Source organism: Quercus robur, chromosome 4 (assembly GCF_932294415.1).
Source record: "Quercus robur chromosome 4, dhQueRobu3.1, whole genome shotgun sequence".
NCBI lineage: Eukaryota > Viridiplantae > Streptophyta > Magnoliopsida > Fagales > Fagaceae > Quercus > Quercus robur.
Window position 1 is genome coordinate 17,538,854 of NC_065537.1, and position 25,968 is coordinate 17,564,821.

A 25,968-nucleotide genomic window follows, 5' to 3' on the forward strand; every position below is an offset into this window, starting at 1 on the left:
CTATATGTTCACCATGTCCAAAAGAATAGATGGAAAATGTGATTGTTGAGATCCTGAATGGCAAGATGAGAAAGGTCAAGAAAATAGAATTTGAAATTTGTGAGAAACTCATCTGGAATTTCAGGTCATGTGCAAAGAAGACCCTTGATTTCACCTGTAACGAGTGTGACAAGGAAAGGAGAAGGCACAGAGACAGAGTAGTGTGTCTTTAGGTGGTGAGAAAAACGTTGTGAATGTTAACATTAATATTTTAGACAATTTTATCAATTCAAATTAATATATTAGATAGCTTTATCTTCCATTCAAGGGTAGTTAGTTTTGCTGTGTAAAGTGTACTTTCTAAAAACTATCATTCGTCTATTGTTGTTACCATAAACTGGTCACTTAGTTGCAAATTTCGTGTGCGTTTGGCTCCAAATTAAAAAGCCAATTTTTTTTACTATTCAGTTTATTTTTGTTACTATTTATGCGTCTCATTACACTTTTTGGTACTATTTATGGGTCTAACTGTACTATTTCAATTAACTTTTACCTTTATCTACAGTTCTTTCAGCAAAAAGTTTTCAATTTCAACAAAATAAGTGGATATTCCAAGCAGATTCATACAAATATCATAGTAGGATGTGCTACCTAATGAAATTTGGTTTGGGGCTGGTTTGATATTACTTCCATCTTTTCCTTATCTAAAATCCACTATTTTGGAACAAGATGGTTAATTTTACCGTTTCTTGTACTGCCACATACAGTTTCTGCAGTTCCTACATCATTTATTTAAAGTTCCAGTCAAATATTTTTCCTTTTCTTATGTTTTCCTGGCAACTAAATAAAGATTAACCATATCTTCAAGTAATTGTCTAAACAATTGCGTAACTCATCTTTAGACCAATATGAGATAAGCAATTGTGTAGAAAAGTGCAGTGTTCTAGTTGGAGTGATGTGTTGATCCTGTATCTTGTGCAGCACAGTTCCTCCCAAGTCATGCTCTCCAAAATTAAAGCAAAGACAACAACACTTTCATAGTGCTAACTCAAGAAAGGCAATAAGAAGAAATTGCAATATTCAGGCATCACGACTATGATAGTGGTACCGCATAAAATATAGTTTCTAGAACATGAAGAAATTGCAATATTCAAACACGAAGTCTGATGCATTTGCAACACTGGAAAGGCAACTAACAAAGCTTGCCAGATTCCTCAAAGATAATTTCATACAATTACTATCTTTTACTTTTAACAATAAATCCTATTCTAGGATATCTTAGGCCACAAGGATACAAATACTGCCTTGGAAAAATTATCTCCAAGATAAAAATAAATAAAAGAGAGACTCCATTTGCACTAAACTCCAACAAGTTAGCCATATTCATTACTTTTGTCAGTTTGTGAGACATTTAACAATATTGGACAGATTGAATTTTGATGAACAAAAAAATTTAATTCAACAGGACAAAGTTTAATGATTACATGAGCAGCAAATATAGAAACAAGCCTTGTATTCAGACTAAACCCAGCAAAATATGACAATGCAGCCAAACCAAAGAATAAGTTTCAAAAATAGAAAGCACAAGATCATATCTGTAGAAAGTGAAAGCTCGAAAATGTGTTGAAAACACAAGAGGTGTTTAGACCCCTAAATCAAAGTTACAACTCGATAGATTTTACACTAACTTAATTCTAAGTGCGGAATAGTGTAAATGCGAGCGGATAAACAAACAAGCTACTCTAACACATATTCATATAAACACAATAGTAAAATGAAATGTAAAAGAGTAGGGAAGAAGAATGCAAACATAGATAACACGCCAATGTGTTATCGAAGAGGAAACCGAAGAACTTTGCGAAAAACCTCTCCGCCGCCCTCCAAGCAGTAATCGATCCACTAGACAATCAGTTGGGATACATGGGTTAGCAAGAGACCCTCCAAGCCTAATCTACCCATTGTACCTAAGCCCTCCAAGCTCCTAGTACAACAAGGTTTCTTGGAACCGTGTCTTGTCTAGCTCTCCGAATCCCGCAACAAGCTCCATATTGCATCTGTCATCCTTAGCTTCTTCCAATGCTTCCCAGTAGCACCAAAACCTCATTTGAAACTTTGAAAGGGTGTGATAAGTGTTTGGGCTATCAACCTCTCAATGGAATGGAAATGGAGAGGTAGGAGTTGAGGAAATCCACAAGCTTATGTGTAGAGATATATGGGTATGATAATCTCTAACTCTCAACGTGTTTAGCTAGGGTTTTCTCTCAGAAGCACTCCATAACATTTGTGGGTAATGAGGGTATAAAAAGTGTGGGTACAGATAGTGTGTATCAGATAGTACAGTCTGGCAGAACAGAATGTTTCGCGGGTGTCTCGCGGGAAGGCCTTACCCGCGAGCTACTCGCGAAACACAACTATCTCCATCTGTACTGACTCTTTGAATTCCAGTCATGTGCAAGGCGCATGCTTTACTTCGCGGGATGCTTAGTAACGAGCTACCCGCGAGAAATCTTCTGGCTTTAATTGCTTGAATCTTCACACTCTTTCTCTCTCTATCACATAACCCTTACAATCAAATCCCACAATAAATACAGGGTACAAAAGATTGAATAAACTTACAATCAAATTTGGCACAGAATAAAGGCCAACAAAATACATATTTGTAAATCATAACTTTACAATCTCCTCCTTTGGCTATTCCGTGACAAAACCCCTAAAATGGACTCTAGACTTAAACGTGAGTTTGGGAACAATGGCAAAACTCACTCACATCTAATCTAGAAACTGTGAAGCACTTGCACGTTTATACCTATAACTTGAAACACTCGCACACAAACAAAATTTTCATTAAGCTTATGACAAGTTGAATACAAGGTATGAACATGAGCAAGCATAGTGCGATCAAGTATGTAAACATCAGATATCATGTGAACAAAGACTTGATCAAACAAGTTCAGTCATTAAAGAATGACTACAATGAACGTTTAGCAAGTAAGCGTTCATCTGGACATGCAAACAAAGAGTAATCACTTATGATCACTTGTATGTCCAACACACAACCAAAGCAAAATACGAGAAGTATATGCATCTAGGAACAAGATCCTACTAGGGCACAAGTGTAAAGTACTCAAGACATATTGGCAATATCTTAAAAGCACAAAAAAGTGCTACAAAGCATTGAGATAATCACAAACTGAAATTAAAAACAGATTATACTGAAGTTTTAAATGAAAACAGTAAAAGCGTAAACATAAACCAGCAGTTATAGAAGCTAAAAGTAAATAGAAGTAAGCCGTCCGTGAACCAATAACCAATGTTTCTAAGCCTATACCTATGCTCCCCTTAACACTGTGCAAGCTCTTCCTCAGCTCCCCCTCAAAATTTTCTCCCCCTTTTTGACCAAAATGGCCAAAAAGGCTAGAACTGATCAGACTCTAAATCTGATCCTTGCGCCGTGGACAAGTCCTGGATCTGTGAAGACAATGCAGTGATCTGTCCCTGGATGTATGCAAACTGGGTTGTGGTGTGCTGCATATGGGAGTCTAGTATGGTGAACATCTGATCCATTCTAGCTAGAAGGCGATTAAGTCTGTCTAGTCCTCATGCTGGCACAAAATAGGATGGCTATGCTGAAGTCTCTGGAGCAAAAGTAAATCTATCAATCTCTTCCTCTATATCTCCACCCTCATCCTCAACACGTGCTTGAGGTATGGTATGCACATCTGTCTTGGAACCCTTGATGTGAACTGTACTCCTAGTCACTATGTGTGCACCAATGGGATAATCCCTCTGAACTATTGTTAGACCACTTGAGAGTTTGAGCCTTTTCTTCGCAATTAGGCCCATAATCAGTGAAGGAAAAGGGAAAACTGTTTATGAATTTTGCTTCTCAATGCTTTTCTTCAACAGATGGAAGATATGTCCACATATATCAATCTCCTTATGAGTAAAGAGATCGTACAGAAACTTTGTCCTTGGAGCTGACAGTGTAGTGAGGTTGGTGACCGGATACAAGTTATAGATCATCACATATGCCAAAGCCCTCATCTCTGGTGAAAATGGGATTATATTCATGGATGACTTCTTTGATGTAACACCAAGAATTTCCACCATCTCCTCAGTTAATTCCAATCTATCTTCATATTGAACTGAGATTGGTTGAGAGGGAGGACGAATTTCCAAAAATTCTTGAATATTATCCTTTGTAATCACAAATTCTTTATGCCTCACCCAGCAGTCTATATGGTCTCCTTCCATAATAGCGTTTGAGAAAAATTCTAGTATGATCTCTGAGTAGACAACCCCAACTGAGTTCAACAGTTTGGTCCAAGTCCTTTCTTTGAACACCTTAGGGATGAAGGTGTCTTCAAGGGTTTCTAGCTGGACCACCCTCTCCATAATAATGGTTGCTCTTTTGTAGCAGTCATTGTATTTCATATCAGCCTCAGCAGACTTGAAATTGTCAGAATCAGTGCGAGAGCGTTTTGTGGATTTCTTGGTCGCAGAATGTTTGGTAGGAGACATCTGCACAAATATCACAGAGAGCAGAGCACAAAAACAAGTGCACAGACACAAGACAAAAACATAAAACATGATTAGAAACATGTTAGTTTAAAACAGAGTAAATAAACTCAAATAGCATGCTAAAGGAGTTAAAACAAGTAAACATAAGCACAATGCATGAATTAAGTAATTGTGTCTGTGTGTGTCTAGACAGTGCATATGCTAGTGCATGTGTGTGCATCATGAGATGCATGAGGTGTGCCTAGAGGGCCCTAGTGTGTGCTTGATGTGTGCATGGCATGGTATTAAGGCAAAAAAAAAAAAAAAAAAAAAAAAAAAAAACACACACACAGTGAAAACACACAAACAATGACCAAAACATGTCTAGCATGTTTAATCAAAAGACAAAAAAGCAGATATTGAAACTCATTTGATTTCAAATCAACACAAACATGTCACTAGAACATTTTGACAAACACCTATCGTGCAACAATGCATATCAACAATAAATAATGCATGAACATGATGAAATATGTCTCAATACATGCTAAGAATGCCACAAAGGGCCAACATAGATGCAAATACATCAAATGGGACTCAGCCCAATCAAAATTTTGGAAAACTTTTCACAAAATTGAGAAACCCAACCCATTTTCAAAAAAATCCCCAATTTTGAAAACCCTAAGCTAAAATCTGCAAAATTGAAAGGAAAAATAGAAAGCAATGTTTAGAAAAACATACCTTGAAGTGATTTTGCAGAGGTTTTTGCTTGAAAATGATGGGGTTTGAGTAAAAATGATTTTGGGTTGAGAAGGGTTCGAAGAGAGGTTTAGCGAGGGAAATGAGAGTGTTTGAAAACCTGTCACATCTGGTACATAAAAAACTGAAAACACGCGTTTTTTGCGGGTTAGAGAGTAGCGACGCAATTGCGAGAAAGTCACGAGACAGACTGAAGCTTTCGCGAGAAGCCCTTAGTCGCGACACAGGCGCGAGACAGTCGCAATAGCCTTTGTATGAACTTGAGAAAAACTTTAGTTTTTGCCTAAAAACATTTCGCAAGAAGAATTTAGTCGCGAAATACTCGCGAGGCAATAGCGAGACTCTCTATATGAAAATGTGACTTTTTAATTTCCCTCACATTTTGCGGGAAGCTCTAAGTCGCGAGCTTCTCGTGAAACCACCTCTGAACCAGTTTTTGAGGAAAAACACAAAAATGCATTTTGGACAAAAACTAAAAGCACGAAAGTATAAAATCACTTTCAAAACATATAAAACACTCAAAAATCTTTTTGGGTTTGATCAACAAGTATTTGAGCATACACATCACATTTGAAAATGTACAATCACACAAATGAGATAAGCATTATCTGAACAACGTCTTGTGTGTTGTGTGTGAGTATCAAATGTGGAATAGCCAATAGACCAGAGTAAAGCTTCAATGATCAATTCAATCAAGTCATACACAACTGATACAAAATCAAGTGGTCAATCTCAATTATAGAAATGAATATATATGATCTTCCACAAGAGAATGATTACAAAACTTAGAAACTTTTCATTTGGCTTCTACATAAATCATAACAATTGATCCTTTTTGGATTATACATCTCTTTTTGAGATCAATGCTTGAAATTTTTGATATTTTAACATGTAGAGTTAGCCTTTGGCTTTTTTAGCACCATACATTTTAATACAAAAGTCACTTTCCCTTTTTCCTAGTCAAATACTAGTATGTGCGACAGGCTTTTGCAACTCATTATCTCTTTTTATTTGGAGATTTACATTTGGAGAGCTCTATAGCAAAAACATAAAAATAATGTGGGAAGTGATATAAGCACAAGTCTATGCAAGTATCAAGACCATCAAGACTATTGACCGATCATTCATGACAAGCTTGAAGATCTATTTAAAACAGTCACACATAAATTTCCAGATTTCTCCCATAAAGATAAATGTGCATACAGAACAAGCTAGGCTCATAAATGCACTATGTCATTAGTACGAAGGTACTAGGCCAAACTCACATGTGATACACACAAAAACAAGTGATCAAACTTTTTGAAGATTTTTCAATTTTTATGGGTTTTTGAATTTTTGAACACACTCAAAAGCAGAATAAGAAAAGTAAGATCAATAACAACAAGAAAAAAACTTGAAAAAGAAACATGCTATAAACAGAAAGCAATGCATGGTATGATGCATGAACCTATGATCCTAAGCATTGGAAGTATTGATGCATGGACATAGGAGATAATCATGCATGAGTACCCCTCTTCACCCACACATCACGTGTGTTTGGAGTGATATCCCTATAGGATTGGGTATGTGAATTGTGACCTTCAAACTTGCTGTTGAAGTTTGCCAAACATGTGGTGAATGCCTCAATCATCTTCATTACATCCATCACACTGTAATCTCCATTTTGACTTCTTGGTTGCCCAACAGCCCAATTCCTCTTGTCATCTCTTGGTCCTCTTGACCTTTGATCCCTAGCATTATTCAATGCTCTCAGCTTATGACAATTAGGTCTGGTGTGTCCTTGAAGTCCACAATGATGGCATACATGGTTTGTTCTCGAACCTCTTTGTGATTTTGAAGGTGATCCCCTTTTGGCTTCAGAACTGACCGTCGATTGGTTGCGAGGCTTGTTTAACACCCTTTGATTAGCCACATTCTTCTTTTTCTCAACCTCTGCCTTCTCCACAGTAGGGGCAACTACAACTGGCTCTTTGGCCTTCGCAAACTTCGCTTCTTTGGAGACATTCACAGCTGAGCTACATTCTCCTGTGTATCCCAATCCAGTTTTATCAGAGAAAGGTTTTTGATGAGAAAGGACTTCATCGAGCTTCTTGGAGGAGACTTGCTCTACTTTAGCATTGGCTTGAACCACTTCAAGCTCAAGAAATTTCACCTTTGTGTAAGCCTCGGTTAACTCATCATTCAACGTCTCAATCTCACACTTGGCCTCCTTATATCTTACTAGGAGACTTCTATAGTCCTCCTCTGCTTTCTTCATCTTCTTCACAACTGCCTTGACCACCTTTGCATACTCTCCTGACTTCACAAGTGGAGAGTTGTAATTCTCTCGAAGACCAGCTGTATCTTCATCTACTTCAACATCCAATTCTTCTACAATTCCCATGGATTCCTCATCACTATGCTCCCTAAGTTCTTGCACAAGCAAATTCAAGTTCTTTGAAGATTCAACATGAGCAATAGTCATAAATGCTGAGAAATTCTCTTCTTCATCACAGCTATCCTCTGAATTTGAATTGGAAGAATCAAAATCACTGAGAGTTGTGGCATATGCCTTGCCCTTCATTCTCAAATAATTAGGACATTCCCTCTTAACATGTCCATGTCCATTGCACTCGAAGCAAGTGATTCCTTGAGTAGATTGAGGCTCCTTCTTGTCTTTCTTCCTGAATTCTTTCCCATCACCCTTGTGAGATGAAAACTTCCCTTTGTTGAAAGGCTTCCCACCGTTTTTCATCTTCAGAAATTTCCGAAAGTTCTTAGCAAGGAATGATACTTCCTTCTCCACATCATTCTCTTCGAAGGAGTTGTCCATTCTCTCGATGATGGTTTTAAGGGCAAGTGATTTGCTCGATTTATGAAAAGGCAGTCCCAACTCATATGTTTGGAGAGATCCAATCAGCTCTTGGATTTTAATCTCATCCAAGTCTTTACTCTCTTCTATTGCAATGAATTTTGCTCGGAAACTTTCCGGTAAAGACCTCAAAATCTTTCTCACCACCTTAGAATCTTCAATCTTCTCTCCGAGATTGAGTTTGGCAATTACAATTTCATTGAGCTTTCCATAGAAAGAGTCGAAAGTCTCATCATCTCCCATCTTAAGTTCTTCAAATCTGGTGGTAAGCATTTGAAGCTTCATGTCCTTGACTTTCTTGGTACCCTCATATGTTGTTTCAAGGATCGTCCAAGCTTCCTTAGCTATCTTCACGTGCGATATCCTGTGAAACTCATTAGGGAACACACCACAGAATGTAGCATTAATGGCCTTACTATTGCATTAGCTAATGCAAGAGCTGCCTTGTCCCATTCGGACTTGGCAGTATTGGGTTTAACATACCCATTCTCAACAAAGTCCCACACGGACCCATCTATAGCACATAAGAAAGCCCTCGTTCAGACCTTCCAAAAAGCATAGTTTCCTCCATCAAAGAATGGTGGGGCATTAAGAGATTGTGACCAGTCCATCACAAAGGGTCAAGGAACACACTCAGGTATTTGAACTACAGCGAGTGTACCCGTTCTGATACCAATTGAAAGCTCAAAAATGTGTTGAAAACATAAGAGCTGTTTAGACCCCCAAATCAAAGTTATGGCTCGATAGATTTTACACTAACTTAATTCTAAGTGCGGAATAGTGTAAATGCGAGTGGATAAACAAACAAGCTACTCCAACACATATTCATATAAACACAGCAGTAAAATGAAATGTAAAAGAGTAGGGAAGAAGAATGCAAACACAGATAACACGCCGATGTGTTATCGAAGAGGAAATCGAAGAACTCGACAAAAAACCTCTCCGCCACCCTCCAAGCGGTAATCGATCCACTAGACAATCAGTTGGGATAAATGGGTTAGCAAGAGACCCTCCAAGCCTAATCTACCCACTGTACCTAAGCCCTCCAAGCTCCTACAAAGCTTCTTGGAATCGTGTGTTGTCTAGCTCTCTGGATTCCGCAACAAGCTCCATGTTGCATCTGTCATCCTTGGCTTCTTCCAATACTTCCCAGTAGCACGAAAATCTCACTTGACATTTTGAAAGGGTGTGGTAAGTGTTTGGACTATCAACCTCTCAATGGTATGGAAATGGAGAAGTAGGAGGTGAGGAAATCCACAAGCTTATGTGTAGAGATATATGGGTATGATAATCTCTAACTTTTGGTAAGTGTTTGACTAAGGTTTTCTCTTAGAAGCACTCTATAACATTTGTGGGTACAAAAAGTGTGTATCAAATAGTACAGTCTAGCAGAATAGAATGTTCCGCGGGTGTCTCACGGGAAGGCTTTTCCCGCGAGCTACTCACGAAACACAGCTGTCTCCATCTGTACTGACTCTTCACATTCCAGTCATGTGCAAGGCACATGCTTCACTTCGCGGGATGCTTAGTCGCGAGTTATCCGCGAGAAATCTTCTGGCTTCAATTGCTTGAGTGTTCACACTCTCTCTCTCTCTATCACACAACCCTTATAATCAAATCCCACAATAAATACAAGGTACAAAATATTGAATAAACTTAGAATCAAATTTGACACGGAATAAAAGCCTACAAAATACATATTTGTAAATTACAACTTTACATAAAGTTTTGGAAATTTTCAAGTGCCATGCACAAAATGAATAGTTACTAACAGATTGATGCCTTCTGTGAGGTATTTTCCTGCTATTCAATGGTTACCGTTGCTCAAGTTGCTCAAGTCAGTTCCATTGGATAGCCCATTTCAATCAGAAATGAAGCATTCAATACAATTGTTGTGTGCTAGACAGCAACGCAAAATGAAGGTATACATTTTTTTTTATATTATAGAAAATTTTAGTATTCCTGATATTCAAAAATGAGAAAACAAATTATTATATGACAGTAATAGTAGTAAGAAAGTAATGAAATATGGGTGACATTATTTGGTAAAAAGAAGAACATTGGAAGTATGAAGTTCGGTGCAATGGCTTTTCTTTTCCCCTATCGTGGTGCACTAAGGAACCGAAAGAAAGTACAAAGGCCATACCTACTTCGTGGCAGACGGTGGAATCCAATTGCTTTAATATCAATATCATGTGCTGGATCATTAAATTCGTATTGTAGTAATACCTCCCAAAGCTCATATTTCATTATGTGCAGTAAATTGAAAATGCAGTAGAAATTCTTGTACAAGTATTAATTGAATAAGTTCCCTTACAATTCTTCGTTGCCAGTAACAGGTACTTTCTCGTATTTAACTGCCTCTAAACCACTTGGGTAACATGCAGCGGTCTCTAAATAGCACACCTAATAGCAGACCACCAAAACAATCACAACCATGGTAATCCCCAAATTCATTTTCCTGATGGATTCCCTAGCTTGGGTAGTGGTCATTGAATTTGAAGACAGTTGAAGACGTTCAAAGTAAAGAGGATCTGTCTTTGATCGCCTGCTTTCAATAGTTCCCTTAGCAATTTCAGCCTTTCTGCATGCAGTGGAGGGAATTGAATATTAATCCCAGTTTCACAGTCCAATGAACCATTTTTAATCAAATTTCGACCAAGTGATTTAAAATCAAGATACCGACATCCTATCATGCACAGGAGACCAATATCCCTATCATATATTCCTTAAGCAAAAATAATGACTAATTTAGGTAAAGCATCAGCTACATACTTGAAGCCCATCCTGAAACTCATGTTCAGCATTCTGCTATGATTACTTTTCAGCTCATCCTGATATACATAAAGCACATCTCCCACAAATTGTGGCCTTAAGAAACCCGACGTTACCTTTCCTCAATCTCAGTATACTCATATCTAAGACCTTGGGGGTCAATCGGTCTTCCCCAACTCTGAAACCCAATTCTTCCAAAGTAACCTGAATCCTTCACATCTTTCTTGCTCCAAATTTCCCCCACAATACTACTCGAATTCCTTAATGAAATAACTGCCGGAAATCTCAAACTAAACCCAATAGAGCAATCTCCAACAGAAGCATTAGCCAAAATTCTGCACACAACACCACAAAACTTATTCTCTTTCTCATCCCAAGCACCCTCAGCAATCAATGTTAGGACTATTAAAATTCAGATTCCTTAGCAATAAACCTATGAAAACCCAACAACAACTGTACCTTTCTGCTGCGCTGGTCACACCTAACCCCACGATAAGCAAACCTAGAAGGCAAATACTCAATACTCCCACGTAAAGGATTACAATTCACACTACCACAATCACTCCAATAGTGCAAATCATAGTCACTAGTCTCTCCTCTGAAAACGGAACAAACACCATGGTCCAATTTGCTTGGAGACAAATTAATATCTCCACCACCTTCCTGTGCACTCAAACAATCAATCTTATCAACCAAAGCATATTCATAATCTGGATTCTGGGACAACCCCAATATCACAATCGGTTCAAAGTAATTATAATCACTTTTCATATGCAAACATTCTAACGTTCCTCCAATCAAACTACCATAAATGCAATTATTTTTTGAACAGTAAGCTTAAGAACAACGTCTGGATAATTTGAACTAAACGAACCAACATTACTCTTCCCTGATCCGACCATACAAAGCTTCCCAGAAGATTCTGACCAATACCCATTAACCAAAAACACCGAATCGTCTTTCCGATAACTAATTCTTCCCAAACGTCGCTGACCGAAAACAGAGTACTTCCATGGGTCTCGAATGTTCAGGGTGGCTTTGACCTTGTGAACTCCATGGGAGGTGGTGTTTTTGATATATGAGGGGTTGAAGGAGAGAGATATCCCGGACTCAGAGGTTCAGTTGAAGATTCCAATGCTGCCAGAGAAAAATGCGAATTGGAAGCTAAGGAAATCGTTGGAGTGGGAAACAGGGACATTGTCGGAGGATAAAGGGGGCTCGGGATCGACGTCATTGCAGTGCTGGGAGTAAGAGATTTTGGGTTTCCGAAATGGCTTTCGGAAAAAAGCTGTGGCAGTGGGGAAGTTGAGGAATAAGAATAAGAAGCAGAGGAGGAGACTGAGTGTGAATTTCAATTTCTTAGGATTTGGAGAAGAAGAAGAAGAAGAACATGAATTCGAGCCCATTGGCGCGGTGAAAGTGAAAGAGTTTACACACAAAGCCTAAATAAGAGAAGGAAAACTGAAAAGATTGAATTGTTTTTCACATTGATGTGAATTGAAGATTACAAGAATGAAAGATAAAATAAAAAAGAGACTTTTATTTTCAGTTTTAATAACAGAGTGCGGAGAAAAATTGGCGGGAGAAATAACTACTTTAACAACCTATTAAATAAGGTGATTACAAGTGTTTAATTTGTTTCTCTAATTGTGAGTTTGAGCTGACATCGTTTGGACTCTTGCAATAAGTGGTGGAGGCTTCTTACAATAGAGTTTGGTTGGTTCTAAATATTTAGGTTAAATGTTTAGACTCTAAATTTATGTATGTTGCCAAACCGAAAACAAAAACATGTCTAGATTACGTGTTAGACATTGCTCAAATGTGTACAAATCAAGATTCAAGAACAGTAAAGCTGCAGAAAGAAAAGTTCAAAATCTATGAAACTCAACCGATCGAAAGAAAGACTCCACCGATTGAATGTCGTATTTTGTAGATTTTAAATCAGGCCTAAAGTCCGCGAAAACATTTAGGGTTTATGTCCTACACTATCTAGTATAAAAGAAAAACCATAAATATGTTTTAGAAGTTCTTAGAAGTCTTGTGAGTTACTCTTGTGAGATTTGTGAGGTCTTTATAGCTTTCTAACTCAGTAAGCATCTATTGAAAGCTAGATCTACAATCAAGAACTGGTGGAGAAAAGTTGTTGCATAAGAATCAACTACTAACGGTGATCTAAAATCTTTGAGTGGGATCTCAAAGTCACAAACGTGGGTGTTTGTGCTCACAGATTCAATTAGAAGAGTCCATGGATTTGGAGTTGCATGTGGTCGTACGAGTAAGTACAACAAGAGGTAGCTTTAGATTTTAGGGAGAAAATCTATTATAAAACTTTCATTATATCAATAGTGAATTTGTTTACCTTAAGAATAGTTAGGTTAAATCATCCTCAGGTTTTTTACCATGAAATTGTTGGTTTCATTAGTTTGCCTAGGTCATTATATCACTATCTTCTATATATTTCCGCACTTTGTGATATGATTGCTTGAGTTTAACCTAGATCTTAATAATTAACCTAAGTAACTACTTGGCTAATTAATTAGGTTAAACAATTTGAGTTTACAAGGGTCTAAACAAACTAATAGAGTTTTTGTTCCCAAGGAGATTTGTGTTGAACAAAAATAATGGAAATGTTAACAAATTTCCTAAGAGCATTTGTTAATAAACTATGTTAAGAAAGTTTTTATGGGGAAAAAAAAAAATCATTAGTTTTCCTAGGTCATCATATCACTATCTTCTATATATTTTTGCACTTTGTGATATGATTGCTTGAGTTTAACCTAGATCTTAAAAGTTAACCTAAGTAACTATTTGACTAATTAATTAGGTTAAACAATTTGAGTTTACAAGAGTCTAAACAAACTAATAGAGTTGTTGTTCCCAAGGAGATTTGTATTGAACAAAAATAATGGAAATGTTAACCAATGTCCTAAGAGCATTTGTTAATAAACCATTTTAAGAAAGTTTTTATAGGAAAAAAAAAATCATCAGTTTTCCTAGGACATCATATCACTATCTTGTATATATTTCCACACTTTATGATATGATTGCTTGAGTTTAGCCTAGATCTTAATAATTAATCTAAGTAACTACTTGGCTAATTAATTAGGTTAAACAATTTGAGTTTACAAGGTCTAAACAAACTAATAGAGTTGTTGTTCCCAAGGAGATTTGTATTGAAAAAAATAATAGAAATGTTAACAAATGTCCTAAGAGCATTTGTTGATAAACCATTTTAAGAAAGTTTTTATGGGAAAAAAAAAAAATCATTAGTTTTCCTAGGTCATCATATCACTATCTTCTATATATTTCCGCACTTTGTGATATGATTGCTTGAGTTTAACCTAGATCTTAATAATTAACCTAAGTAACTACTTGACTAATTAATTAAGTTAAACAATTTGAGTTTATAAGGGTCTAAACAAACTAACAGAGTTGTTGTTCCCAAGGAGATTTGTATTGAACAAAAATAATAGAAATGCTAACAAATGTCCTAAGAGCATTTGTTAATAAACTATTTTAAGAAAGTTTTAATAAAAAAAAATTATTATTTTGACAGCCTTTTCAATTTCTTATAAAAGTGCTATAAAAACTTTCATAAAATGATTTATTAACCATGACCCTAATTAAAAATAAAAAATAAAATAAATAAAATAAAAAATAAATAAAAAGAGAGGAGGTAATCTTTTTATTGGGCAATGGTGAAAGCATAGGACTAATAATAAGACTCATGTTTTTTTCTTAGAAACACCGTCTTGTTGCGGAACATGAGGACATGACTGTAAGATTTAAACTCGGTGTCAGTATATTTACCTACCACCAATTCTTAGAATTTGGATTTTAGCAGAGAATTGAGTTTCAATTAGAGTTTTAAAAATGCACAAAGACAAAAAAGACGTCATACTTTTGTTTCGACAAGAATATCCATGAAATTCTAGTAAAATCATCTACAAATTAATATCACATAATACCTAAAACCAAGTAGAGTAGCAATGGGTTCATGACACCAAACATCACTGTGAATCAATTGAAAGGGAAAGGTTGATGATATTTCATCTTTGTTCAATGGGGTTCTGTGCATCTTTGCACTTATACAAAATTTACTAGAGGAACAAACAACATCAACTTGAGACAAAGACACAGATTCATGTACATTGATCAAAGCAAAATGCAAAATCCTAGAACTAGGATATATGACCAAAATCAATTGTGCCACAATTTGATTTGATCTGGAGTAGCAGAATTACAAATTTAATGCTTAGGTGAGGTATTGTAAGTGGAATATGCAATAAAAGAGTTCAAAGTAGTTGAAAGGAATGACTAGACTCCGTCCTTACTCGGACCTTTGTAAATGATTCTCCCAGAAGGTAAATCCAGAATTGAGAACTAGTTACCAACGAAATAGTAGAATGCATTATTTTGATTGCACAACTTATTAACAGTCAAAAGATTAGAAGCTAAATGAGGTAAGTTAAGTATGTTTTTCAAGAGAAACTAATGAGTATGAAACTCACCATTGCCTCATGAGTAATAGGAAGCTCCTAGCCATTTCCCACAATGACCGTCATAGTTCCATTAGTTGGTTGCTGCTGTAGAGACAAAGTAGAAAAATTGGGTGTGAAGTGGTCAGATGCACTTGTGTCCAATAAGCCAACAAGTATTCCCTAGAGATTGAGAGGAATTTGCAGCCATAACTGCAAGCGAAGGTGGATATTTGCCTTCATAGGAAAAGTACATTATAAGATAACAATTTAGTGTTATCTGGCCATTCATGCCACCGACTTGGCAAGTTGGTTGTTGGTCGTTGGAATTGTTGACCGGGTGGCTTAGATTGAGAATTTGGGGAATTCCAAATTCGATTGAGGCTTGATCCATAAGTATTTGAAATTTGGAATTATCTTTGAAACCCCATATATAACGAGGCCATGAAACCCCATACTTTTTTTCTTTTTTTTTTTTTCCAAACACTCCAACAATAGGTAAAAATAAAACCCATTCAATTTTTTTAAAGAGTTGGCACATTCAAAAACAAAGCTTTGGCCTCCCCACCTCCAACACAATGGCCAAATTTGGCTCCCAAAATCCCAACTTTGCACTTGTCTTGTACTTTTCCATTCGTCAACATTTCACATCTTTGTTTCAAAAAAAAAAAAAAAGAGGCACTTTTGTAAATAAATAAAAATAATGTGTAATGGCATTTATAAACATACCTATCTTCCACATGAATGTTTGCCCATTTATAGCTCCAATATATATATATATATATATATTTCTCGATGATACTAGTATCACACATTTCTCACACATTTTGTCTAAAGTTTCATACATGATAGACTATGAATAGTAGAGAAAAAATGGTAATCCATGTAATAGTAACAGACAGCCAATCATAATCTATCACATAGAACAATTATGAGAAGAGACAGTCAATCATAGTTTGCCACATACGATAATTGTGGAAAAGTGTGGTACATCATTATTGTTTTTTTTTTTTTTAATTCTTTTTCCTTTTCTCAATTCTCAATACAATTTTTTCTCTTCTATAACATTACTTCTCTTTCTCCACTTCATCTTCCCCCCCCCCCCTTTTTTTTCTCTTTTACAATGCACTCTCTTTAACTTTCGCATCTCATCTTTCTCATCTTCTTTTTATTTTTATTTTTATTTTACTGCTCCCCTCTAACCTTTTCCTCCTGCTTCCTTTTTTTTTTCTTCTTTTTTCCCCCCCTCTTTTACAATGCACTCTCTTTAACTTTCGCATCTCATCTTTCTCATCTTCTTTTTATTTTTATTTCATTGCTCCTCTCTAACCTTTTCATCCTTCTTTATTTGCACTCATCATTTTCTAACTTCTTTCTAAATCCGTCTCTTTTCTATAGTACTTGCTATTAACAAAACCCACTTTTTATTTGGCTCGGAATCAATATGATAGTTTTATCTTGACCCCTCCAAACACAAATTTATAGCTCCGCCCTAAACACCAAACATAAATTCCTAACTTCCCCTAAACACCATGTTCAATTTTGGTAGGTTGTGAGAAATACTACTATGTTAGGGCATTCTTAGGTCAAAGTCCAATTAAGACATCTTGCATGCATTTTCAGTGTCGGCGTGTACTGCCACTTAATGCACGTAATTTGTAACATCATGTTAAATAATAATTAAGTTGTTGCCTCTCTCTCTCTCTCTCTCTCTCTCTCTCTCTCTCTCTCTCTCTCTCTCTCTCATACGCCAAGTTCTATAATTTAATCATCAAGAACCAATGAGTTCAAGTTAGCTCAACTAGTAAAATCTCTAATGGTTGAATAAGAGATCTAGGATTCAATCCTCACCTATATCAAAAATTGATTGGTATCTTGGTCTGATAATAATAACTATCATCAGGAGCAAATGTCATAGGTTGAAACTCTCTAAAAAAAATCATCAAGAACCAAAATCCCTTATCAAGGGACACTAATCCTAAGTGTGTTCCTAACATCAAATACAAAGTAAGGGTTAGTCTAATAAATTTATGAACATATCCAATCGGGTCAAACCCAAACCCGTTTGACCCAAACAGTTTGCCAATTCTAGTTTACGGGCAGTTTCCTCCAAAACACCTTCTTTTTTTAAAATAAAAAAAAAAAATAAAATAAAATAAAAAATAAAAAAAAAAAAAAAAAAAAACTAACGTTGGTCTCCAATGCTTTTTAAGCAACTAACTATTCCATCGTGTGCGTGTGTCTTTTAGTCCCTTGTCCTACACCCAACAATATAACAATAAGGAATCCCTAAGGTTGGTTTCAAGATAATGTTTCTAATAAAAAATTCATGAAAACTATGAGACTGTATGAATCATCAGAAACAACTCCTTATTTCTTTAGAGTTTCTCTCCAACACATTTGTTTAGGGATGTTTTCTCGAGTTACTTGCTTACATCTAGTTGTAGGCTTGTAGCCTCTTTGGCTTCCTAGTGTGTCCATCCTAATTTATGCGCATCATTGCAAGTGTCACATTACAACCAGGAAGTGGGGACCAGGTGAAATATTGCCATCACAATCTTTTCGACTTTCATTTCTTTCATTTATTTATAACAAAATTTTAATTCTCTTCTAATACACATAAATTTTTTTATCAATTTTTATTTATAATTAAAACCCAATTTTATCTCTATCAAAAAAAAAATAAAAAATTTAACGCGATTAATTTTTTTTGAAATTCCGTAAGAAATACTTATCCAGAACAATGATAAAAAGTAAATACAAATTAAGAAATCATAAAAACGAAATACTGTCAAAGTAGTAGGTTTTTTTTTTTTTTTTTTTTTACTTTCTACATTTTTTATAAAAAATTTAAATTGAAGTTGCTCCATCTTTTGTTCATTGAGGCCTACAGAAAATGTTGATCTTGTATATCCCCTCTGAAATGCAACAACTAACGTAATTATCCTGTACAACAACAAAATTAATGAGATTGAAGAATAGATTTAAAATTAAAATCATACTATGATTAATTAAAAAGGAAACAAAAGACAGTAAATACTATATATATATATATATATATATAAATATATATATATATATATATGAGTTGGGTTCAAGTTACATATTACACCACCTAATAATTTGTTACAGAATTCATATTTTGAAAATCTCACCGTTCAATTACATGTTCTATATATACTTAACATTCATGCCAATTTTGGTGTCAATTGGATATTATTTACCATTCAATCCATAAACTCATCTTTTATGCATTATTTTAAACTACAAAAACTTGAAGTTAAACAATTTATTGATGACATGATTATTAATCTTTGATTACCTTGAAATTTTACAAGTATCGAGAATATATAAAGATAATGTAATCTAACGGTGGATTTGTCAAAATTCACATTCAATTAAAAAATATTGAGTGGTGTATTATTACTTAAAATTATACTAGGTATAACTTAAATCCAACTTTTATATATATAGTGTCAAGAACAAAGCACGGGTGTTAAACAAAGAAGGTAACTTATAAATAAATAAAAAAAATTGAATTAAAAGAACATTCAGTAACTTTCATAATTGATCCCCCAGAATAAGGTTGATTAACCAGTTACAGCATAGGGTTGTATTCAAAAATAGATTGCATAATTAATTCCCAGCATAGGATTCATGTTATATAAGTATTTGTTTAATTTGTTTAATAAGGCCATGAAACCTCATGCTAATTTTTTTTTTCAAAACACTCCAACAATAGATAAAAATAGAACCACTCAATTTTTTTAAAGAGTTGGCACCTTCGAAAACAAAGCTTTGGCCTCCCTACTTCCAACGCGATTGCCAAATTTGGCTCCCAAAATCCCAACTTTGCACTTGTTTTGTACTTTTCCATTCGTCAACATTTCATATCAATGTTTCTAAAAAATAAAAATAAAAATGAGGCACTTTTGTAAATAAATAAATAAATAAATGTGTAAAACAAAGAAGGTAACTTATAAATAAAAAAATTTTGAATTAAAAGAACATTCAATAACTTGCATAATTGATCCCCCAGCATAAGGTTGATTAACCAGTTACAGCATAGGGTTGTATTAAAAAATAAATTGCATAATTGATTCCCCAGCATAGGGTTCATGTTATATAAGTATTTGTTTAATTTGTTTAATGAGGCCATGAAACCCCCATACTATTTTTATTTTTTTTCAAAATACTCCAACAATAGTTAAAAATAAAACCCACTCAATTTTTTTAAAGAGTCGGCACCTTTGAAAACAAAGCTTTGGCCTCCCCACTTCCAACATGATTGCCAAATTTGGCTCCCAAAATCCTAAATTTGCACTTGTTTTTTACTTTTCCATTCGTCAACATTTCATATTTGTTTCCAAAAAATAAAAATAAAAATGAGGCACTTTTGTAAATAAATAAAAAATGTGTAATGGCCATAATTGTCAGTATCATACAATATATATTGTATCATGTGTAAAAAGTTTTGTATCATATCAGCGTATCGTAAGTGCTTATAAATCGTACGATACAATGTGCGTATCATATGGATCGTATTGTATCGTAAAATCGTACGTATCGTATGATACATAGACAAATGCTTTAAAATGAGATTTTTTTATTAAAATTTGTACTTTTATTTGAATCTAATAAGTTGTTAGACTTGTTTTTAACACAAAATTATTAGTTTACTTAATTAAGCCTACTAAAATAACATATTCATAAGTTTTTTTTTTTTTTTCATCTCTTTCCTACAATTGGATTACATAGTACACACTTACCCTTTACTTTGATATTTACAAATTTATTTTATATACCACGAATAAAATAAAATTTGACAATATATTTTTTTTAATCATTATTGTTATAAGTCCAAGAAACTAGAATGCCAAAAAAAAAAAACAAGATTTAAAAAAAAAATTATTAAAATAAAAAGAGCAAGAAGAGATAGTATATGTTAATGATGAATGACGATGGAGAAATTTTTAATGAAGAAATAAGTTTGCAAAATTATAAACATGATAATAGTATTGACTTAAATGAGGTTCATTTGGCAATTTGATGAATATGATGAAAATAAATTATTATTTTTGAGTCATTTGTAATATATTATCACTTTTGAATTTAACAAATTTGATTTATTTAGTTAGCTTATTAAATATTATTACATAAGTGATGAATAAAATAGTCATTAGTTGAATATATTCAAAATTTATAATGAATATATCCTTTATATATGTATATTTATAATTTTTTATAAATTTTATTCAGTGTTTGTATATCTTACGATACACAATACGATACGATACACGATACGAAAAAATGAAAAATTAATTCACGATACGATTCACGTTTTGATAATTATGGTAATGACATTTATAAGCATATCTACCTTCCACATGAATGTCTGCCCCTTTGGAGCTCCAATATATATAAATATATATATATATATATATATTTCTCATTGATACTAGTACCACACATTTCTCACACATTTTGTCAAAATTTCCATACGTGACAAACCATGAATAATAGAGCAAAAATGATGATCCATGTGATAGTAATAAACAGCCAATCATAGTCTATTATATAGGACAATTATGGGAACAAATAGTCAATCATAGTCTCTCTGTCTCTCTCTCTGTCTCTCTCTCTCTCTCTCTCTCTCTCTCTCTCTCTCTCTCTCTCTCTCTCTCTATATATATATATATATATATATATATATAGAGAGAGAGAGAGAGAGAGAGATAAGTTCAAGTTACACCTGGTGTAATTTAACAAAAGTTACACCTTTTATACACCGTAGATTGATGAGAAGCCTAATGGTTAGAAAGAGTTAACTACCATATCATTTAACTTAATTTAAGAGCATTTGTTTTCTCTCTCCTCATTCGTTTTCTTTTATATATATATATATATATATATATCATAGAATTTCAATTTATGATTTTTTTAACAAAAATTTATGATGTTTACTCTTTAATGATTGTTCTTTATCATTGGGTTAATACACCAATCAGTCTTTTATGTAATTGAGATTCAAACTCCCAATCTTTTATTCAACGACTAAAAATTTTACTAAATATGCTAACCGAAACCCATTAGAATTTTACTTTACGTTCTATCAATTATAACTTATCATTTTCTTTTTCTCTCTCTATTAAATAACTATAGTTTACAAATCAAACAAGAAGAAACTCGTGGGTAAGAGGATTTTTTATTCCAGAGAGAGAGAGAGAGAGAGAGAGAGAGAGAGAGAGAGAGAACTTTTCACTTTCCATTACAATTCGTATTTCCATTTTCATTTTCCTATAGAGAGCAGTTTCACTTTCCAAATGAAAAACATCTTACTGAATACTAATTTAACTAGCCCATTTCTAAAATGGGGAAAAAAGTTGTCCATTTCTCATTCATTATTAGTTTAATTATTTCTAAAAGCAAAAATAAAAATGGTCCATTTCTCATTTATTATTGGTTTAATTATTTCTAAAGGCAAAAAAATAAAATTTGAAAAGTTCATTTCTCATTCATTATTGGTTTAATTTCGTTCCATCAATTCATATTGTAATTATTTAGGATTCTCAAAAAAAAAAATTGTAATTATTTATAGATAAAAGCAAAAGCAATGCAAACAAGGGAGATACGTGGCTACAGTGATGTGTGAGGTTTCCTAATTGGACTATTCATATGTGAACGTAGTGTGCGTACATGGTCATTTTCAAGAAACTACGGAGACCATATATCCTTTTTGTTTTTTGAGAATGGAGACCATATATCCTTGTCTACATTACCAGCTAATAGCTGAATAGTCAGCTACTTTTATAGACTACTCAAAAAATTCTCCCACAAAAAAATAATGCTTACTACAAATAAATAGATAATTGAATTATAGTTGCTTTTATAGCTGGGGGATTAATAAGGGTCATGTTAATAGGTGTCATTTTAGGGTAATAGTTCTTAAATCAATGCCCTTGCGGCATTCATTAACATTTCCCATGTAAGTATACTAATTTTAGCAATGTCGGGGCCAACTATCTAGAAAGTAATATTAATACTATATGAATTGGGCCTTTCGCCCAATCTGAGGATATCAATCAATCCGAGGATGGTTAAATAAGATTATAATGGGAATGGTATAAGAAGAAGAAATAAAGGTTGTATATGGTAGTCCAAAATACGTCCGAGGAGAAAATTCATCTCGGAAACGGAGATCCGAGGTCAGTAAAAATATCTTATCATCCCAGGCACCCCTCAAGGTTGCATCACAACTAAGAGTCAGGCATTGGATAAGGGATGAGCAAAGGGTGGCAACAAATATCTTTAAAAGTTGCTACCTCCAAATTAAATGCCTCCCAACCAACTCTCTAGTTGTATTAAAGTGGAGGTGATACCTGAATAGTGATCAAGCAGCCTTACAGGTACTAGTTGATGGTTCTGGGAAGTGTTGGATGGGACAAGAAGGAGTTCCCAGAATCCAACCTACATGTGTATGGTAGGGATGATACCAAGATTGTGATATATAGCTTAGGAAGGTCACCTAAGAGGGGGGATCGGAAAAAAATCAAGAAATCTTGGTAATAACATTGTGAATTCTTGTAACTGTGTTCATCAACAAGATATTATAACATAAGCTCCTCAGGTCGTGCCGAGGATAGATTTTCTTATTTTACTTGTACTTCACAGTCTTAATTCAACAACTTTTATTGTCTATCTTTTGGAGTAGAACTAGTTCTTTCACCCACGCTCTATAAATTCATTGTTTGGGCTTGTTGGGCTTAAACCCAATCCTATACTGGGTCCAATCCAAATTCGGTCCTTACAATTGGTGTCGTCTGTGAGGAGAGCTTGATCTATTCTAAAAGAGATTCGGGTGCACCATCTAAGATAGAAAAAGCAGGTCCACACCAGGCAGCGATAGGTCCACACCAGGTGGATGCTAATTTACACCAAGCAGAATCAAGGGGATCCCAACATAGCAATCCACGTAAGAGCCTCGAACGGAGAGGAGATCATGAGAGAAGTGTGCACACAACTCATACCAGTAAAGGTCAGTCTCGAGGGAAGAGCCGTGTTTCCCATGCAAAGAATGATAGAGACATGCAACGTGAAATCGATGAATTGAAGAAGGAATTACGTCACACTTGGCGAAGACATTCATCGCCCAACTCCAAGCTGTCCTCTAAAGAGACAGATGGCGCTAGTTATAGACGAAGATCCAGAACTCCGCCCAGCGAGACTTTCTCCTACGACGAGGAGTACCACCATAGATGTAGGTACAAGAGCCCGCCTCGCAAAGGCCTGGGGAATGATGCCATGAAAAAGGCGCTGAGTCAGGTTTCTAAATCACCCTTCACATGAAACATAGAAGGTGCGAGTCTTCCTCGGCGATTCCATCAACCCACGTTCACCATTTATAATGGTCGAATAGATCCAGTGGAGCATGTCAGCCATTTCAGTCAAAGGATGGCTGTTCACTATAAAGATGAGGCCTTGATGTGTAAGGTCTTTCCATCTAACTTGGGCCCAGTGGCGATGAGGTGGTTCAATGGTTTAAAATCGAACTCTATTAACTCCTTTAAGAAACTCACCCGGGCCTTTGGTGCTCGCTTTATCACTTGTAACAGGGTTCCTCGACCTTTGGGATTCTTATTATCTATGTCCATGCGGGAGGGCGAGACTCTGAAAGCCTACTCAAATAGATACTGGGAAATGTTTAATGAAATAGAAGGAGAGTACGATGATGTGGCTATTAGCACTTTTAAGGCTAGCCTCCTAGCCAAGCATGATTTGAGGAAATCTTTGACTGGTAAGCCTGTTACTAGTATACGTCAACTGATGGATCAGATTGACTAGTACAGGAAGGTAGAAGAAGACCAACTGTAGGGGAAAGGAAAGGCTAAGGTGATTTTTCAGGAGAGGAGGGATTTTAGGTCGGACCGGTACAATAATAACCGACCTTAGAAAGACTTTGTTGGGCAGCCAGGATCTACCAACACCCAGGTAGTTAATGCTATGTTTCAAGAACCAGTACAGTAGGTGCTGGAGAAGATTAAAAATGAGCCGTTCTTCAAATGGCCACACAAGATGGTAGGAGATCCTATGAGGCATAATCAAAACCTTTATTGCCAATATCATCAAGACCATGGACACACCATCGAGGATTGCAAAAATTTATGGGACCATTTGGACCAGCTGGTCCGGGAAGGGAAGTTAAAGCAACTCCTGCATCATTCCAATGGACGTGGAAGCCAAACGGGTTCGGAATTTTGAGGAGATGCTTCTTCAAGACTCCTTTCGGCACAATAAATGTCATATTTGTTGCTCCAGGGAGGACCGGATCTTATCCCTCCAGAATAATGTCGGTATCCCATTACCCAGCCGAGGAGTCTAGTTTAATGCCGAAGAAAGTCAAGGTAAGCAACCCACTAGTGTTAGGTTTTTCGGATGAGAACAAGTTTGGAACCATACAACCCCATGATGATGCTTTGGTGGTTGCACTTAAAATTAGAGGGTACGACGTAAAAAGGGTGATGATTGACCAAGGCAACGGAGCTGAAATAATGTATCCTGACCTATATAAGAGGCTAAATTTGAAACCTAAGAACCTAACAGCCTATAGTTCTCCTCTGGTAAGTTTTGAAGCTAAAATGGTTATTCCGAAAGGTCAGATCAGATTACCCATGCAAACCGGCTCAGATGTGGTAGAGGTGTACTTTATTGTTATAGATGCTTTCTCTCCATATACGGCCATTATGGGCAGACCCTGGCTTCATACCCTAGGAGCTGTCTCCTCCACTCTTCACCAAAAGGTGAAATATCCTTCGGGAGGCCAAGTTTTGGAAATTGTAGGAAGTCAGTCCATAGCCAGACAATGCCTAGTAGCGGCCATCCAACATCGGCCTGAGACAGAAATCTCGGCCACTGCTGAGAGCGACTTATAGCAATCAGAAGCTCCGGCGTTGCCCTCTAATAAACTAGCCAACGAAGCGAAATGTGAAGATCTGAAAAAGGTAGTTGTTGGCAATGATTCGAAGAAATTCTTTTAGGTTTGGGCTCAACTACCTCCACAGGAAAGGGAACAGTTGGTTGGATTCCTTAGAAAAAATGTTGATGTGCTCGCATGGAGCACGTATGAAGCCTCGGGTGTAGACCCAAGTTTTATTTTTCATCATTTAAATGTTAACCCTTCTATCACCTCGAAGAGACAATCATCTCGACGCCCATCCAAAGAGCACGACGAAACTGTTAGAAATGAGGTAACAAAACTCAAACAGGCAGGGGCTATCAAGGAAGTTTTCTATCCTCAGTGGTTAGCTAACACGGTGGTGATGAAAAAGAAAACTGGGAAATGGCGTGTGTGTGTGGACTTCATAGACCTCAATAAGGTTTGTCCCAAAGATCCTTTCCCTATGCTTCGGATAGATCAGTTAGTGGATGCAACGGTAGGCCATCCTCAGATGAGTTTTTTCGATGCCTATATCACCAAATACCACTAGCGTTGGACGATCAGGAAAAGACAGCTTTCGTTACTCCCATTGGAAACTATCACTACAAAGTGATGCCCTTTGATTTGAAAAATGCAGGGTCTACTTATCAACGGATGATGACTAAAATGTTCGAGCCTCAATTGGGCAGGAG

The 25,968-nt window shown here is 35.6% G+C and overlaps 1 protein-coding gene across 1 annotated transcript; it reads left to right on the forward strand.

Moving 5' to 3' along the window:
* The first annotated feature begins 24,686 nt into the window (after positions 1 to 24,686).
* LOC126721475 (uncharacterized) lies at positions 24,687 to 25,271 on the forward strand. The gene has a single exon (XM_050424510.1). The coding sequence runs from the start codon at positions 24,687 to 24,689 to the stop codon at positions 25,269 to 25,271; it is 585 nt and encodes a 194-aa protein (XP_050280467.1).
* The last annotated feature ends 697 nt before the right edge of the window (positions 25,272 to 25,968 follow it).